Below are 14,408 nucleotides of genomic sequence, written 5' to 3'. Positions count from 1 at the left end.
GTTCTAGAAGCTAGGCGTGGCTGCCAAGAACCCCAGTCACACTTCAGAACTTGACCACCTCTCCACAAAGTTGCTGAGGAATTGCAATAAATAATACTAGTGAGAATCCTCTGCTTCCTCAGATGATGAGCTTCTACCTCAAGACACTTTTATTACTAAGGGAAATATCTGGCTTCCCCTACCATCCCTGGGCCAACAACTGAGAATGCCCATTGGAAGAGGACAAACAACCGATGGAACCAACAGGAAAACACAATCAAGACTCATAAGCTTTGGGCCCAAATAAAGGACTGTCTGTAATCTGAAGGTTAAATTATGGGAGTACGTAGTATCTATGTACTGAGAGAGGGGAGAAGGGAGAGCAGGCAGGCAGGGGGAGAAGCAGAGAGAAGTGGAGAGCTCTGGCATGATGACTCTTGGGACCATGATGTGGTGTTCTATTTCAATGGCTCTTAGCCACTTAATGAGCAGAAAGGATAGCTGCTAAGGATCGGAAGAAATGTTGGTCCCTTAGTCCTCTGTTCTTAGCTAGCCCACTGGCAATAGGAATACTTTAAGGATGAAGGAGTATGGCCCACATGATACTTAACAAAAGCTGGCAATGGGTGAGAACAGACAACAGAGAAACAAAAGACTGGGCCACTGGGACTTGTGGAAGCTGGAGGGTAATGGGCTTGCACGGCAGGAAAAGTCTGTCATTACCAGACGTCAGAATGCGTGGTGAAGACTCCATCCTTGAGCGACTCGGGAGACATCCAGCGCACAGGCAGCAGCCCTTTCCCTCCTTTCCGGTAATAGTCTGTCTCATAAATATCTCTCGTCATGCCAAAATCTGTAAGGCAGAGAGAAAGCACCGGAGTTAACTGTTCCAGCAGCTCTTGCGGAGAAGCAAAGATGTACCATCTCTGCCGCAGAAGACGACCCCACACTGTGTTCCAGGGCGAGACGCAGAAGGCTCCACTTTCAGGAGCCCCAGTATTAACGATTGCAATGTTCTAAGGTGGAAATAGCCGGGGATGGTTAGTCACATGATAAGCAAATGCCAAGAAATCTCTGCTCTTTCATACATTTCTAATCTGACTCCTTTAAAGGAGTGATTCCTTTGTGCTTTTAAGATGATTGAGTCCCCCCATTTATCAGGAAATTCTGCACTGCGAGGGCCAAGAGTCATTTATTCTTGGTTTTAAAATCTGAGAAAATTAACAGAAGGGTGTAGGCTCGTACTCACTTGGTGGCAATGCCCCATTGCCAGAGCAAAGGAAGTAGTTTCGCTGCTTACGAAGGGGGAAAATAACGAGAATAATGATTCACGACGGAAAAGTGACACATAAGATGCCTAAGACATGCTATTTACTAGGCCCCTGAAGCTATTATTCTGTAACGTTTTTCAACGTAACACTTCCAACCTTTTCTGAAAATTTCTCCCATTTTTGATGCGTCTATAAGATGTCACATAATTATGTTTGATGGCAGCCTTGCTTTATAATCCTCAATCATTGCTTCTTTCCAAGATTTTTATTTTCCACTCAAAGGTACAGCTGTTTCTTACACGGACTCTGCTATTCTCCTTGCCAGGGGAGAGGGCTGTTCTGCTTTTTCAAATGTTCATTCTTGTCTCTTTAACTATGCCACAAGAGGTAAGATGACAAAAGCAAACATGGAGAACAAAATTCCCTGGACGCTGACCAACATAATCTGCTTGTACCGTACTGAGGACCATCACACTGCCTCCAGGAGAATGGCTTATCTTCATTTGTAATCCATGAACACTGGGCAGTGGAAAAACAGTTTCGAGCCCCAGTGCAGAGATATAAAACTGAACCGCTAACATCTTACCTCAGAATTAACTCAGTGACATGCAAATGGCAGGATTTCGCTTTACTTGCACAAAAAGGGGGAAAAAAAAAATTCAGGAGACAAGCAAACGGTCTCCTCCTAAACATACACACAAAAATCTAAAATTCTAGGAAGAAAAAAAAGAAAATGTTGCTGTAACTACGACCCACAGAGAGCAAACACAGTTCTGCTGATTTGGGCTTAACATGGCACGTGGCAGAGAAACGGCTCACACTGATGCGTGGACCGAGCTCCTGCCACGTGCCAGGACAATGGTAGGGAGGAGGTAGAAGCAGAGGAGGAGAACAACTAGCATTTACTGAGGATAGGCCACCTCCCAGTGTGTGCTTGGCACTTTCCTGCACCAGGTCCTTCCAGCCACCTCATGCAACCGGTTATATTAGCACCCCCATTTCAGAGAGAAAGAAACTAAGGCTCACAGGACTTAAGGCTCTTGCCCGAAGTCTCTCCATCTGCTAACGGCAGAACAGAGATTAGAGTTCAGGCTCACCTGAGTCCCCAGCCTCTGCCTTCCTCTGGCTGGGGAAGGTAAGATGACTGGTATCTTGCGGAAACCATCTGAATCCCCAGGGAGAGGAGAGGGCAGGTGGTGGTCAGAGCAGCTCCTCCCTGAGAACTCCAGGGCAGGCCAGCAGCTCCTGTCCCACCCACTTCTCTAAGGCTCTTCCCTCGGCCAAGGTGGGCTTTAAGGGGCACCTAGTGTGCAGAACCTAGGGAGCCAAACCTAGGGATACACTGTGGATCCTGAATGAGTAACAGCTGACAACCTAGCCACGTGGCTTCCTCTCAATAGCTGGAGCTCCTACAAATGAAAGGAAACCCTGGTGGCACAGTGGTTAAGAGCTATGGCTGCTAAGCAAAAGGTTCAGCAGTTTCAATCCACCAGGTGCAAAAAAGTCGGGACGTTCACCTCTTCTTTGGAAGTCATTCTTGAAAGGATACTCATTGTTCGCTATAGGAGCAGACATTTCATTCACAAAGTATTACTAAAGGAAAAAGCAATCCTGCGAAAGGAAGGTGAACAATTCCAGAACAAGTAGTTCTAGAGCCAGACAAACAGGTTAATTTTCAATAGGTTTCTTGGCATATAAACTTTTCCCCGCAGTTTCTCAGGATGAAAATTTGGTATTTTTCTGAACCAGCAGATCACAGTGCAAAGATGAGGGTCCTAGTAAAAGCAGGTGGTTTCCTGAGCACCCTGATGCTGTGTGTTTCCACAGGCAAACTAAAGACCAAAACACACACTGAAAGGCAGAACTAAATTTCTAACCGCTGGGCAGAAACTCCCCTTCTGAGAGCTTTGAGGCTGACCAGCCGTGTGTGTAAAACTCAGTAACTCTGTCCCTGTCACTGTCTTGCTCTGTGCAAGGGCTTCACTGTTAGGGTCCCTCACCTCTTAGAAAACTCAGAACTCCCGGGTTGGGGGCAATGCTCCCTATAAGCTAGGAAAGTTGACAGGAAGGCAGATAGTTTGGCTAGTGCCTTTTATTTGTCTGGATTATTTCTGCATATAACCAAATATTCTCCCAACAGATGCCTCAGGAGCCAGGAGTGGAGCCTGCAGGGTCCAAAGCCCAGGCCTGTCCTTGCCCACGACCTGGAAGACCATGCCAATATGTGCGGTCAGGATTCTAGCCAGCCCCGTTGGGTCTGTGCTTGACTGTCAGCTGGAGACAATCAGTTTCCAAGAGCAAGCCTTTGCGCTCAAGCAATACACTGAAAACCCTCTCTAGGGCGAGGTTAATGCCAACACGGTCCCACAAACATGTGCGGTGTGGGGCCTTGCTCAGACCTGGAAAGCCAAGGACACACCTCCGATTTTGACTGTGAAGTCTTCAGCCACCATGCAGTTCCGGGCGGCCAGGTCTCTGTGAACGAACTTGTTAGCGTTGAGGTATGCCATGCCATCCGCAATCTCGCCCGCCATCTGAATCATCTTGCTTAGGCTTGGAGGTGCTAGGGCTGGATTATTCTGTTGGAGATTAAACAACAACAACAAAAAACCTCACATGAGAATTTAAGAATCTTCTCCATCCCAAGTTCTTTCAGAATCTATAAGCCCATTTTTGTTCAATCTGAGCACCATGGGTCATTCTGCTAAGAAATCAGAACTTGCTCAGAAGGGAACATATGATTATGGAGACCATAGCATCTGCTTAGTGGTGAAGTCATGTGCTTGCTCCAGGCCACATCACACAGAGCTGCAGACAGAAACACCAATTAGTGCTCCTTGGGACCAGCATGTTCTATTTCGGGTAGGACAAAAATTATTTTAAAGTGAAAGAAGCAGTTTTTGATATTAAGGTTTCCTGGGTGCTCAAATTCCTATTAGTTTGCATGTTCCTTTTTGCCCCCCATAATCAAAGTACAGGTAAAGGAAGGAGCGCACATTTCCATGGTTTTAAACGCATGTGGTATGGAAATACGCAAATGTGTTTTCTGTGTATGTTTTACTGGGACGCTGTGTGTTTCCTCATATAAGCATTGTGACAAATTATTTTTTTCTTTCCCTTCAACTTTTTTTTTAATGCGTGAAGACACAAGATTAATTTTTTTTCACCTTGCGATGGGTCATCCCTTGGATGACTATTTTCCCAGGGCCCTGCGGAAAATCAGCACTCGACCATTATTTTAAGGCCAGCTGAATCTTATCACTGAGGGAGCCCAAGGTGAAACTGTGAAGACTAATACGGATAGGAATTTCCTCTTTGCAGAGGTGGGCAATATACTTGCTTTGGAATTGTAAAGAATTATCTGCAAATAATAAATCCAGTTGGAAAAAAGTTGTCTATTAAACATTTGCCAAAGTCTCTCCATCCTAAAAAGAATGCAAAACCTATCACTACCGGAGAGACTAGATGCTGACTGCTTCTTGCTTATGTTGCTAGAGTAGATTTTACCTGGTTTCCCCGACCACAAGGCATCTCATACAACACACGCAAAGCCATCTCTCTGACAGCTCCGACGTGTCCCCATCCTAGCTCGAACTCTGTGGGCCCCAGAAGAGCATGCCTGGGCATTGGGACAGGACTGCCTAGGCTCTTCCATCTGGGGATCACGATGGGGCCACCACTGGGAGGTGGCCTGGGACCACTTTACAGAGTGCCCAATGGCCCCTGGTCCAGGGGTCCATGCTCAGGGCCATCGCCCGGGGAGGTGCTAGTTTCCACTGACAGCCACCTTCTAGAAGCAGTATAGCAACTCTCCAACGATTACTAGGTGGCTTCCCAGGACTTGACACACATTTTAACTCTGAAGAGACTATCAAGACTCCGGTGATTTAAAATATTTATCACTGAGGTGTGTCCCTGCATGGTGCAAACGGTTAATGTGCTCAGCTGCTAACCTAAAGGTTGGAGGTTCAAGGCCACCTAGAGGTGCCTTGGAAGAAAAGCCTGGTGATCTACTTCTGAAAAATCAGCCATTGAAAACCCTATGGAGCACAGTTCTACTCTGACACACATGGGGTCGCCGTAAGTCAGAATTAACTTGACAGCAACTGTTTTTTTTTTTTTTGGTTTGATTCCACTAAGTTATCTGGAGAAGCTACATCACCCTGAGGGTGAGGCTTAAATCACTACTTTCTTTTATCTGGGAGCCTTGCTTTTGTATGCTTATTTTCCCTCAGGACCTAACATTTCCTTCTAACCTTTCTCAGGGCTTTAAGTATGCAGAGAACGCTAGGAAATTTGCAGGTGAAATGTTAAGCATATGCTCCTAATACTTAAGTATTTGAGTTTTAAGTACAGGTGTTCACTATGAAATCGTCCTTCATAATTAACTTGAAAAACAGAATCAACAAAAGGAGCTTATTTTAAGTACTTGGGAGACAGGGCTGACATTCTCTCAGTTCACACTGTAATGCTACCCCTCTTTCAGACGTCTCAGAGGGCAGAAACCCTTAATTTGATTAGAGCTACTTAAGACATGTAGGCACTTAGTGACCTCTGTAAGCACACCCTAACTTAAGGTGGGCCAAAGAGAGTATCATGGGACTGCAGGAATGCACATTTTTGTACTTGGCTTGAGATAGAAAAGGTCCCTATCTGACCAATCTAAAGCGAATCTGAGATCTGAAAAGGACTTCAGCAATCATCTTGTCCAAGCCTCTTACTTTATGCAGGAGGAAACTGAGGCCCAGGGACCTGACCTACCCAAGGACTGAGGCAGCTAGTGGCAGAGCCAGAATGAAGACCGAGTTTTCTGGGTTTTTTTTTCTGCGCCCAAAGTTGGGGCAGGAGGGAGCAGCAAGTGCTTCACGCTTCTCCGAGGTGCCTCAGATGACGCTGTTAAGATGTATACCACCCTGTCTCTAACACCTGGCAATCCAGCCTTTTCTCTTCTGTGCTGGCTGGTGAATTACCAGAACAAGCCAGGAAAGGGCACTAACTCCCCAGGAGCTGGGACCACTGCCAGCAGAGCCGATAGAGAGGCTGTGAGCCGCCCCACTCGGGCCTCAGTCCACACTCGGCCTCGTAGCCTGTACATGACCACAAACATCACCTGCGGTCAACATAAGAGGCCCTGCATGAACAGGCACTCATGAGTTAAAGCAAGGAGCTGCTACTTGGGAGGTGATTAAGTTGAAAATTTAAAGAGGAAAACAGAACAGACTTATGTTAAAAAAGAGAAAGGATACAGAAATTGAAAAGGAGTAGAGAAAGGGAAATTACAACTTCTTGGGAGTGCAAGCAGACACAATGCTTATCCAACAAGCAGCAAAGTCAGGGCCAAAGGGAGGACTGTAGACCCACCGAGGCAGGCAAATGAAAAGGCGGTTGTTGCTGGTACTATTTCTAAACATTTATCTACCAGTTTTTCCTTAGAATTAAGTCACTAGAAGTCACGCCTCCCTGGCTTGTAGGTTCATGCTACAGAAGTGGAGACATACAGTGACTAATAAAAAAATCACACAGGACTTTCGCAGGTCTAGAATTTGACATGCATACCTCAAACTGCTATTTTTACTGGACTAAGCAGAGATGGTGTCGCTGAGGGGATTACCACTCAACAGTGCAAGCAAGGCACTGACTTGAGATCCAACTTGAAAGGTGGATGCAGAGTTTGAGAATTTGAGCTTCCTGGCTGACCAGGTGGGGAGGTGGTGTGTATGTCTGTGCGTGTGTGTGCATGGCGGGGGTGGGGGCGGGCTTGCTCGTGAATAAATGGATGTCTTGTGTGCAGAGCTGGATGGAGAATCACTCCAGAAATTTCCCAGAGGCAGCCAAGAATTAAGGGCAAGAATTGAGTCAACCTAATGTTTATTGAAAGAATGTCTGCCACGAACATGGGCCTGAATCACATGCTGTGTCTGGGATGAAATGCTGAACAAAATAGGGCAGGCAGGAAATGCACACACAGAGCCACAAGAGAAAAGCGCTAGGAGATGAGAGAAGTGCGCTGACAAGTTAGCAGAGGAGATGGCTGCTCCTGCCCCAGGGGATCAGGAAATGCTTCATGGAGGAAGAGCGGCTGTCGTGGGTCTGGGAGGTAGATGTTAGGGAAAGATTAGGGGGCATAAGTGGAGGGAGAGAGGATGCAATAACAAAGACATGGGGTGTTTGAGTATTTCAGGAATGCTGAGTACCTCTTGCAAAAGATCAAGAGCTACCTCCAGTTGGGGAAAATCCTTTATGTAAAGCAGCTGTTATTAAGCACACCGCGAGAAACAATGATGAAAACTTGATTTACAGACATGATATTTTCCTGTAGGGGGGTTCTAAAGGGAAGAGAACGGGCAAGATAACGTGTGAAGTTGGTTAAAATAAAAACTGACCTCCATTTCTGGCCTCAGAGACCTGAGGTAACTTTTGAGATCCCCCCGTGTCATCAGTTCCATGATGACCAGCGTTGGCTGGCCCTGGGACACCACGCCCAACAACCGCACCTGGAACCAAAAAGAGAAGGACTCAGAGGCTGAGGGTTGCCTGTGCTGTTCCCCTGCCCCACTGTTCTCTGTGTGGTGTGGGACCTGGGGGCCATGAGTAGAGCCCAGCTTGCGAGGGCTGAAGGGGCTGGAAGCATTGTGCACACAGGTGTCCGCGGGCAACAGTGAGAGGATGGGGGAACTACACACAAGAGAGAGGGAGACACACCAAGCCTGCAGTGAGGCCATGGATGCGCTGGGAGGCTCTGGGGCAGCGTTTTCCCTGTGTCAGACTTTGGCTTTTCAGGGACCTTTTCTTACCACATGGTGACAATTGAACTCCTTCATCACTGAAGCCTCGTTGAGAAATTCAATCCTTTCTCGCATGCTCGCAGCCTCATTCACCGTTTTAATGGCCACCCTGGTTTCAGGCTCATCTTTGACGACACCCTTGGCAACTCCTTCATACACCATTCCAAACGACCCCTGCCCAAGCTCTCGGCTCATAGTGATCTTCTCTCGGGCCACTTCCCACTCATCTGGGACATACACTGGAGAAGAAGAAACGGGAATTGGAAACAGGTATAGAAACGAGCCCTGAAACAGACAAGCTTTTGCAGGGAGCTCTGGGCCTAAGGATACAAGGTGCCATTTCCTAAAACCCACTAAAGTGACTATCAGGAGACCGTGACACAGCTTGCCCTAAAATTCTCCCAAATGCTACGGATTTGACAAGACAACTGTACTGTCAAATAATGGAAATTCAAACCTTGGAGAACTCCCAGATAGTTCGAGGACACTAACAGCATGTAAGAACCAGGAAGAAGCAAAGAGGTCTAGGCTAGAATAGAAAGCAGTGACCCCTCCCACCCCCTGCATCACTGAAACAAACCGTAACTTAAGAAAAACCAGTTAACCACAGGATGAAATGGTCAACCAGGATCCTAGAAGGTTTGGATTTTACCTATATTCATCAATAGATTAAAACCCAAATCAGAAAAGAGGGGGGACAGGAAAAGAGGGAAGTTTTCATTCTAGATGACGGAAATGGTCAGTGCCATGGGGGTGGGGGCAGGCATGTGAGCTACTTTCTGAGTAAATCCAAAGCAGGTGTTAGGATTCTCTAACTCTAGACCTGAGCTTCCAATATGACAGCCACTTGCCACAGATGGCTATTGAACACTTGAAATACGGCCAATCCATTTTGAGATGTGTTCTAAGTATAAATATGGAGTGGATTTCAAGGACTCAGCACATACACACAAAATAATTTATATACCGATTACAAGTTGTAATGACAGTATTTCGATAAAATACACTGGGTTAAATAAATTTATCATTAAAATTTATTTCACCTGTTTCTTTTTACTTTAACGTGGCTACTGGAAAATTCAAAGTTACTTCTGTGGCTTGCATTATGTTTCTACTGGGTAGCGGTGCTCTAGTCTAGACAAAGGGCCCCCTGGTCTTGCCAGAGACCCCTGGGGCTCTAGTGAGGTGCTGGAGTAACTGAGCTGCTGGCCCTGAAGGGAGTCTTAGCGGCCAGAGAGAAACACTGACGAGCAGAGAAAGGGCCCTGGCTCAGAAATGCAGTCAGACTGGGCACCTGGGACTGCCCTTGTGTTTGCTTTTTCACTTTCGGATGTTGTCCACAGGACTGCCCTGGATGGGAGAGAAGCAGAGGGCTGACAACTCTACTGCTACCACCACCACACCCCAAGTATTTACATCTAAGCAAAGCCTTAAAGGACTTCACTATTTATGAAGACGTTTATAAACCAGGCCCAGAAGCCACCACCAATTTACACCTCTTGGGGGTGTCCAATATGGACTACACGTCAATCTCAAATTTTCTTTCACATATACTATGTATTTCATAGTACATATGTATTTAGAAATTTCACCAATAAAACTCTACCGTCCGTGTATAGCTTAGAAGGTTTGCACCTTTGAAAAAGAGGCCAATGCTTGCTTACAAGGGTAAGCCCGCAAGACAACCCAGTAGTTAAGACTCTTTACAACACCCCTCAGAAAGTATAAAAGGATGCTGTCTGTATCCATCCATCTCTGAACGTTCAGGCTTGTTTTTCATCAGAATTGACTATGTCATATGGCATAAAACAAGGGAGTTAAAACCAATCAAATTCATTCCTTGGGTGGTCCCTGAAGTCGATAATCTCAAATCTTCTCTCAGAATTCACTTCGACAGCTCCCGCTTTCACCAGAAGGCCGCAGCTCCGCCAGCAGCTGAGGTTTACCTGCACAGTGTTATCAGCACTTTCCTGGAGGGGATTTTCCGTGTACTCCAGAGACTGGTGACATGCAGATTAGCTTTTGGGGAAGTTTTTTAAGCACTTTAGAACTGCGGTGTCACTTAGTCACTCCTTAAGGAAACTGGCTATATGGTTTGTCAAAACAGCTGAATAAATTAAGGTCAAATGAGGTTACAGTGTCCCCACTCATTGGCCTGGGTGACAATAAATTTGTTTTTTAAAGATGGATCGAGACAGATTATAAAAGCATCTCTGGAAAGACACAACATTTGAATTCAAATCCTCATTAGAGAAGCTGATTTTTTTTTTTATCAATGCTTTCCCTAAACTTCCTGGACAAATCACAGTCAGAGCTACAAATGCCAACTCTCTGCACCTCATTTCAAAGCTGAGCCGATTCTCTAGAACAGCTTTAACTGGATCCCACCCTGACAGAGAAGGGGAAGGGGTGGCCTTGCATTTTCCCTATAAATCCCCATTATCGGTGCGACGAACTCCTTCCCTCACTTGATCCCTTTCTTTTTTAAGCTAGTACTTATATGAACAACGAATACATCTCTTCTTGGTATTTTTAAAAAAAGGGAAACAGTTTCTTAGTAAGTTTTCTTGTAACTCTGGTGTCTATCCTTCCAGAATGTTTTCTATGCCTTATACACATACACAGCTATATATGTATTTGCCTATATAAAAACACAACTTTCGGAGACCTTTATGGAAATAGGAATAACGTCACTATTTGTACCTGATTCTCATTTACAGGAGGCTGCTTTTGATGGGCTTTCTCATAAACATGATTGAATTAGAAATGTTTAAAGAACCCAGCATAAAACCTCACACACTGATATAGTGCTTTTCTTATATATTCTCATTTGATCAGGATAATCAATTAGAATAATCACGCGTCTTGCTTTATTTCACATCTACTGCAGGTCTACTTAAGGAGCCCTGGTGGTGCAGTGATTAAGCACTCAGCTGCTACTGAAAGGTTGGCGGCTCGAACCCCTAGTTGCTCCACGAGAGAAAGATGTGGCAATCTGTTTCCGTAAACATTACACCCTTGAAAACCCTATAGGGCAGGTTTACGGTGTCCTATAGGGTCTCTATGAACTGGAATTACTCAACGGCAGTGGGCGGGCATACCTAGTTGCTCTTCTCCTGAAGCAAGAAGGAAGCAAATACTTTTTCTAAACACACACCTCCAATTTCATGTACTTATTTTATGCATTTGACAAACCTGATCCATGCCCCCTGTGGGCCAGCTTCACTGCCCTGCCCTGAGGACCTCACAACTCTTTCCCACGGTGACTACATCACACTGGCCACAAGATGCAGCAGAAAGAGCCAGGGACCGGGTTCTAACCCTGGGTTCTCAAATAACTAGCTATGGGATCCTGAGCGAGTTTCTTCTCTGAGCCTCATAAGAAAATCCACTTTACGGGCATATAAGGATTGAATGGAATTATGTTTGTAAAAGCCCCTAGCAGGGTGCCAGTTAACTGTAGCTAATATCCCTAGAGCTACAGACCAACCCCCCCTTACTTAAAAGGTTTGGACTCAAGCAGACAAGGAAGAAAAGAGAGCAAAAAGGCATTGTTTTTACTGAGTATGACTCAACTTTCAAGTCAACTTCTTGAAGCTGTTTCACTAAATTGCCTTCATTAGTTATTACTGAAGGGAGTGTGAATGGTCCTGAGCGTACAAATGGTGTGACCCAAGTATGTAATTTGGACATTTATCAGGAGGGACCAGTTCCTAGAGAAGGACATCATGTTTGGCAAAATTACATTACAACGAAGTCTCGCCATCCTCCCTTCTAAGGAGCATCCTAGCTGTACTTCTTCCAAGATAGATTTGTTTGTTCTTCTGGAAGTCCATAATATATTCAATATTCTTCACCAACACCATTAATTCAAAAGCATCAATTCTTCTTTGGTCTTCCTTATTCATCGTCCAGTTTTCACATGCATCTTGAGGCAACTGAAAATACCATGGCTTGAGTCAGGCACACCTTAGTCCTCAGTGTGACATCTTTGCTTTTTAACACTTTAGAGAGGTCTTTGGCAGATTTGCTTAATGCAATATGTTGTTTGATTTTTTGACTGCTGCTTCCATGTGCACTGATAATGGATCTAAGTAAAAAAGAAATCCTTGACAACTTCAATATTTTCTCCATTAATCATGGTGTTGCTTACCGGTCCAGTTGTGAGAATTTTTGTTTTCTTATGCTGAGGTGTAATCCATACTGAAGGCTGTAGTCTTTGATCTTCATCAGTAAGTGCTTGAAGTCCTCTTTGCTCTCAGCAAGCAAGAGTGTGTCATCTGCACATTGCAGATTAATAAGCCTTCCTCCAATCCTAATGTCACATCCTTCTTAATATAGTTCAGCTTCTCAGATTATCTGCTCAGCATACCAACTGAGTAAGTATGGGGAAAGGGTACAACCCTGACACACACCTTCCCTGATTTTAAGTGTTCTGGAATTCCCATCTTCAAAATGTTATTCAGAATTTGTTATGATCCACATAGTTGAATGCCTTTGCACAGTCAATAAAACACAGGCACAGGTAAACATCCTTCTGGTATTCTCTGCTCTCAGCCAGGATCCATCTGACATCAGCAATGATATCCCTGGTTCCACGTCCTCTTCTGAAACCGGCCTGAATTTTTGGCAGTTCCCTGTGGATATACTGCTGCAAACCATTTTTTAATTATCTTTGGCAAAATTTTACTTGCATGTAGTGTTAATGATATTGTTCAATAATTTCTGCATTCTGTTGGATCACCTTTCTTTGGAATGGGGATGTACTTGGATCTCTTCCAGTTGGTTGGCCAGGTAAGCTGTCTTCCAAATTTCTTGGCATAGACAAGTGAGTGCTTCCAGTGCTGCATCCATTTGTTGAAACATCTTAATTGGTATTCTGTCAGTTCCTAAAGCCTTGTTTTTTGCCAGTGTCCTCAGTGCAGCTTGATCATATGCTACCTCCTGAAATGACTGGACATCAACCAATTCTTTTTGGTACAGTGACTCTGTATTCCTTCCATTTTCTTTCAATGCTTCCTGCATCGTTCAGTATTTTGCCCACAGAATTCTTCAATACTGCAACTTGAAGGTTGAATTTTTCCTTCAGTTCTTTCAGCTTGAGAAATGCCGAGCATGTTCTTCCCTTCTGGTTTTCTAACTCCAGGTCTTTGTATACTTCCATTATAATACTTCACTCTGTCTTCTGAAGCTGGCCTTTAAATCTTCTGTTCAGCTCTTTTACGTCATTATTTCCTCTGTTTGCTTTAGCTACTCTACGTTCAAGAGTGTTCTCTGACTAGATGTTTACAAGTAGACAGCTTTTTGCATTCTAGCATAAAATCTTAAGCAATTAAGTAAATCAGTTAGTGTGGGCCTCCTCCTTCTCTGAAGCCTGTTTTTCCTTGGGGCATACCATACCGTTCCAGAATTTTTGGCATATTCAGTGAACTGCTAAAAACTTTGATTTAAAAAAAAAAAAAGAAAGTGTTAATGAAGCCAGATCTGAGGCCAAAGGTACCTCGACAATGCCAACTACATCCCCTAAATTAGCAACACTCACGAAAGCTCCCCATCTGGGCCCCCCAGGCAGTGAATGTAGCTGGGAAGCTTACCGTCAGCTGCGCTGAAGTATTCTGGGTTCACAGAGGCGTACAGCACTCCATTCCCCAGCCTGCTGTTATTTCTGTCAGAAAGGATAAAATGGAAGTTAAAGAAAAAACCCTATCTACACATTCCTGTATACACTTGCATCTTGGCGACATCGGTTTGATTGGTTTTGGTTGAGTGAGGTAACTTCACTGCTTATCACACCTCTTATCGACATGGACGGTTCAGGCCCAGCTGGGCCAGCAGACATGTGCTAACATGCCTTTAGCCCCTTCCGTGCTCTCAGATTAGGGCTTTTTAAGAACCTTTAGTTTCTTTACTTCACTGGAAACAAAAAGGCTTATTTGGTTCAGAGGACTCAAATATCAAGTTTGGCAAAGCTTAACGTAAGGAACAGTACCTGTGTGATAAGAGCAACTGGGAAGGAGGAAGGTCTGTCCCAATCTGGTTTTCCAATGTATAAAATTTCTCAAAGTCCTCAAGAAGATTACCTCAACTCCAGTTCAAATTATCAAACCACTTAGCCACAAAACATGACTTCATGTTTCACCAAGGTACTCACCTCTTCCTGTGGAAGACGTATAGCATTATAACCAGCCCTCCCACTATCAACAGGGCAGCCACGGGCACGGAGATGATCAGATGGATGAAGTTTTCATACGGTCTTACTGCAGAAACAAGGGAAAATGACAAGATGTCACCAGGTGAACAACCTGTTCCTTTCATTTTTTATATTCAGTTGAAAGTATGAAAAAATATTCCTGGAATATTCCTTTATTGAACT

The 14,408-nt window shown here is 44.7% G+C and overlaps 1 protein-coding gene across 1 annotated transcript in view; it reads right to left on the bottom strand.

Annotated features, from left to right (window-relative positions):
- IGF1R (insulin like growth factor 1 receptor) overlaps nt 1-14,408 on the bottom strand; it is a 352,725-nt gene that overhangs the window by 21,024 nt on the left and 317,293 nt on the right. Inside the window, exons 15-20 of the mRNA XM_010593853.3 lie at nt 14,187-14,292; nt 13,630-13,700; nt 8,045-8,274; nt 7,634-7,744; nt 3,670-3,829; nt 703-832 (exon numbers count right to left, since the gene is read on the bottom strand). Coding sequence (XP_010592155.1) covers nt 703-832; nt 3,670-3,829; nt 7,634-7,744; nt 8,045-8,274; nt 13,630-13,700; nt 14,187-14,292 — 808 coding nt within the window. The remainder of the gene's footprint in view (nt 1-702; nt 833-3,669; nt 3,830-7,633; nt 7,745-8,044; nt 8,275-13,629; nt 13,701-14,186; nt 14,293-14,408) is intronic.

This window comes from Loxodonta africana, chromosome 13, assembly GCF_030014295.1.
Source record: "Loxodonta africana isolate mLoxAfr1 chromosome 13, mLoxAfr1.hap2, whole genome shotgun sequence".
Lineage (NCBI taxonomy): Eukaryota > Metazoa > Chordata > Mammalia > Proboscidea > Elephantidae > Loxodonta > Loxodonta africana.
The sequence above is the reverse complement of the archived record's forward strand: the minus strand, read 5'-3'. Positions and strand labels throughout refer to the sequence as shown.